The sequence below is a fragment of the Apaloderma vittatum genome, unplaced genomic scaffold (genome assembly GCF_000703405.1).
Source record: "Apaloderma vittatum isolate BGI_N311 unplaced genomic scaffold, ASM70340v1 scaffold16232, whole genome shotgun sequence".
Lineage (NCBI taxonomy): Eukaryota > Metazoa > Chordata > Aves > Trogoniformes > Trogonidae > Apaloderma > Apaloderma vittatum.
The window spans coordinates 3,483-5,291 of record NW_009705385.1 but is presented as its reverse complement, the minus strand read 5'-3'; the positions used below and the strand labels follow the sequence as shown (position 1 = coordinate 5,291).

Genomic DNA, 1,809 nt, shown 5'->3' with positions numbered 1-1,809 from the left:
TTCAGAGTCCAGGGCCACTGAGGTGGTGAAGGACGTGATGGTGGATGTGTCCAGCCCTGTAGGGACACAAAGGGACAGAGGTGACATGTAGGGGGAAGCTGCAAAGCCATGAACTTGGTGACTGGGCTCGTTTAACCTGGAGCAGAGGAGGCTGAGGGGAGACCTTCTCGCTCTCTCCAGCTCCCCAACAGGAGGGGGGAGCGAGGAGAGGTTGGTCTCTTCTCCCATGTAACAAGAGGAAACGGCCTCAGGTTGCACCAGGGGAGGTTTAGGTTGGACATTAGGAAGAATTTCTTCACCCAAAGGGCTGTCAAGCCCTGGCACAGGCTGCCCAAGGGCAGAGGTGGAGGGATTTACAAGCCGTGGAGATGAGGTGCTCAGGGCCACGGGTTAGTGCTGGGCCTGGCAGTGCCGGGTTATCAGTTGGACTCGATGGTCTTTTCCAACCAAAAGGATTCTGTGACTCCATGAAAGGACCAGCCTGAGAGCCTTTTTCTCTCCCATCAGCCCCTTTGTTCGTTAACAGCAAGAAAGAGGAAGCGCTGGCACTTACTGCTGCGCCATTAGCCACCGTAATTAGGGGGTTCAGGGGGATTATTAACATTAGAAAGGGTAATCAGCAGTGAATGGCATAAAAAACGGCGTCCCACCAGCGCCCAGCTCCTCCCGGTTGTGCGGGGCGCGGAAATGTCGGGGACCTCTACCGGAGCCAGCCTGCTCCGGAGACCAGGACACCGGGTGAGGAGAAGGGACGATCGTGCAGCACAGAGCCCAGGACCCTGGCCCAGCCTTGGGCACGTCAGCATCTCTCTGAGGCCGTTTCCCCTTGGATCTGTCCCCCACCTCAGGGGACAAACTCCACAGGCGATGTCTTATGAAGAGCAGTTGAGGGAGCTGGGATTGCTCAGCTTGGAGAAGACGAGGCTGAGGGGAGACCTCAGTACTCCGTACAACTCCTTGGCGGGAGGTTGTAGTGAGGTGGGTGTTGGTCTCTTCTTCCAGGTTACTAATGATAAGACAAGAGGAAATGGCCTCACGTTGCACCAGAGGAGGTTTAGATTGGACATTAGGAAAAAATTTCTTTACTGAAAGAGTGGTGAGGCACTGGAACGGGCTGTCCAGGGCAGTGGCGGAGTCACCGTCCCTGGAGGTGTTAAAAAATGTGTAGGTGCAGCACTTTGAGACATAGTTTAGTGGTCATGGTAGTGTTGGGTAGATGGTTGGACTTGATGATCTTAGAGGCCTTTTCCAACCTTAATGGTTCTATGATTCTATGATTCTAGGGTTAGGGTTAGGGTTAGGGCATGTGTGTATGAGATGTACGATTCTATGATTCTATGATTCTACAATTCTGTGATTCTTGGATTCTGTGATTCAATGATTCGATGATTCTACAATTCTGTGATTGTGTGATTGTAGGATTCTATGATTTTAGGATTCTAGGATTCTACAGTTCTATGATTCTACAATTCTATGGTTCTATGATTCTATGATTCTGTTATTCTATGATTCTATTATTTTATGATTCTACGATTCTATATGATTCTATGATTCTATACTCTACCTGTGCAGACGACCCCAGCATCCTCGTGGTGGCCGCAGTTATGGATGCCCCAGCCCAGGCTGTAGCAGGCGGAGAGGAAGGGCTCGCTGCCGTCGCAGTTGACGTTGTCCAGGAGGATGTGCCCTGTGCCGTAGCCGAAGTAGGCGTTGCTCTTGTAATCCAGGGCCGGGCCGCAGCCCGCCTGCTTGCAGACCACACTGGCGTCGCTCAGGCCCCAGTCGTCGTCGCAGACGGTGCCCCAGTTC

At 52.4% G+C, this 1,809-nt stretch overlaps 1 protein-coding gene across 1 annotated transcript in view; it reads right to left on the bottom strand.

The window, feature by feature from the left end:
• Positions 1-1,564: 1,564 nt before the first annotated feature.
• LOC104270886 (scavenger receptor cysteine-rich domain-containing group B protein-like) overlaps positions 1,565-1,809 on the bottom strand; it is a gene marked incomplete at both ends in the record, with an annotated part of 2,963 nt that continues 2,718 nt past the window's right edge. Inside the window, one exon of the mRNA XM_009865387.1 lies at positions 1,565-1,801. Within this exon, the coding sequence (XP_009863689.1) occupies positions 1,565-1,801 (237 nt within the window). The remainder of the gene's footprint in view (positions 1,802-1,809) is intronic.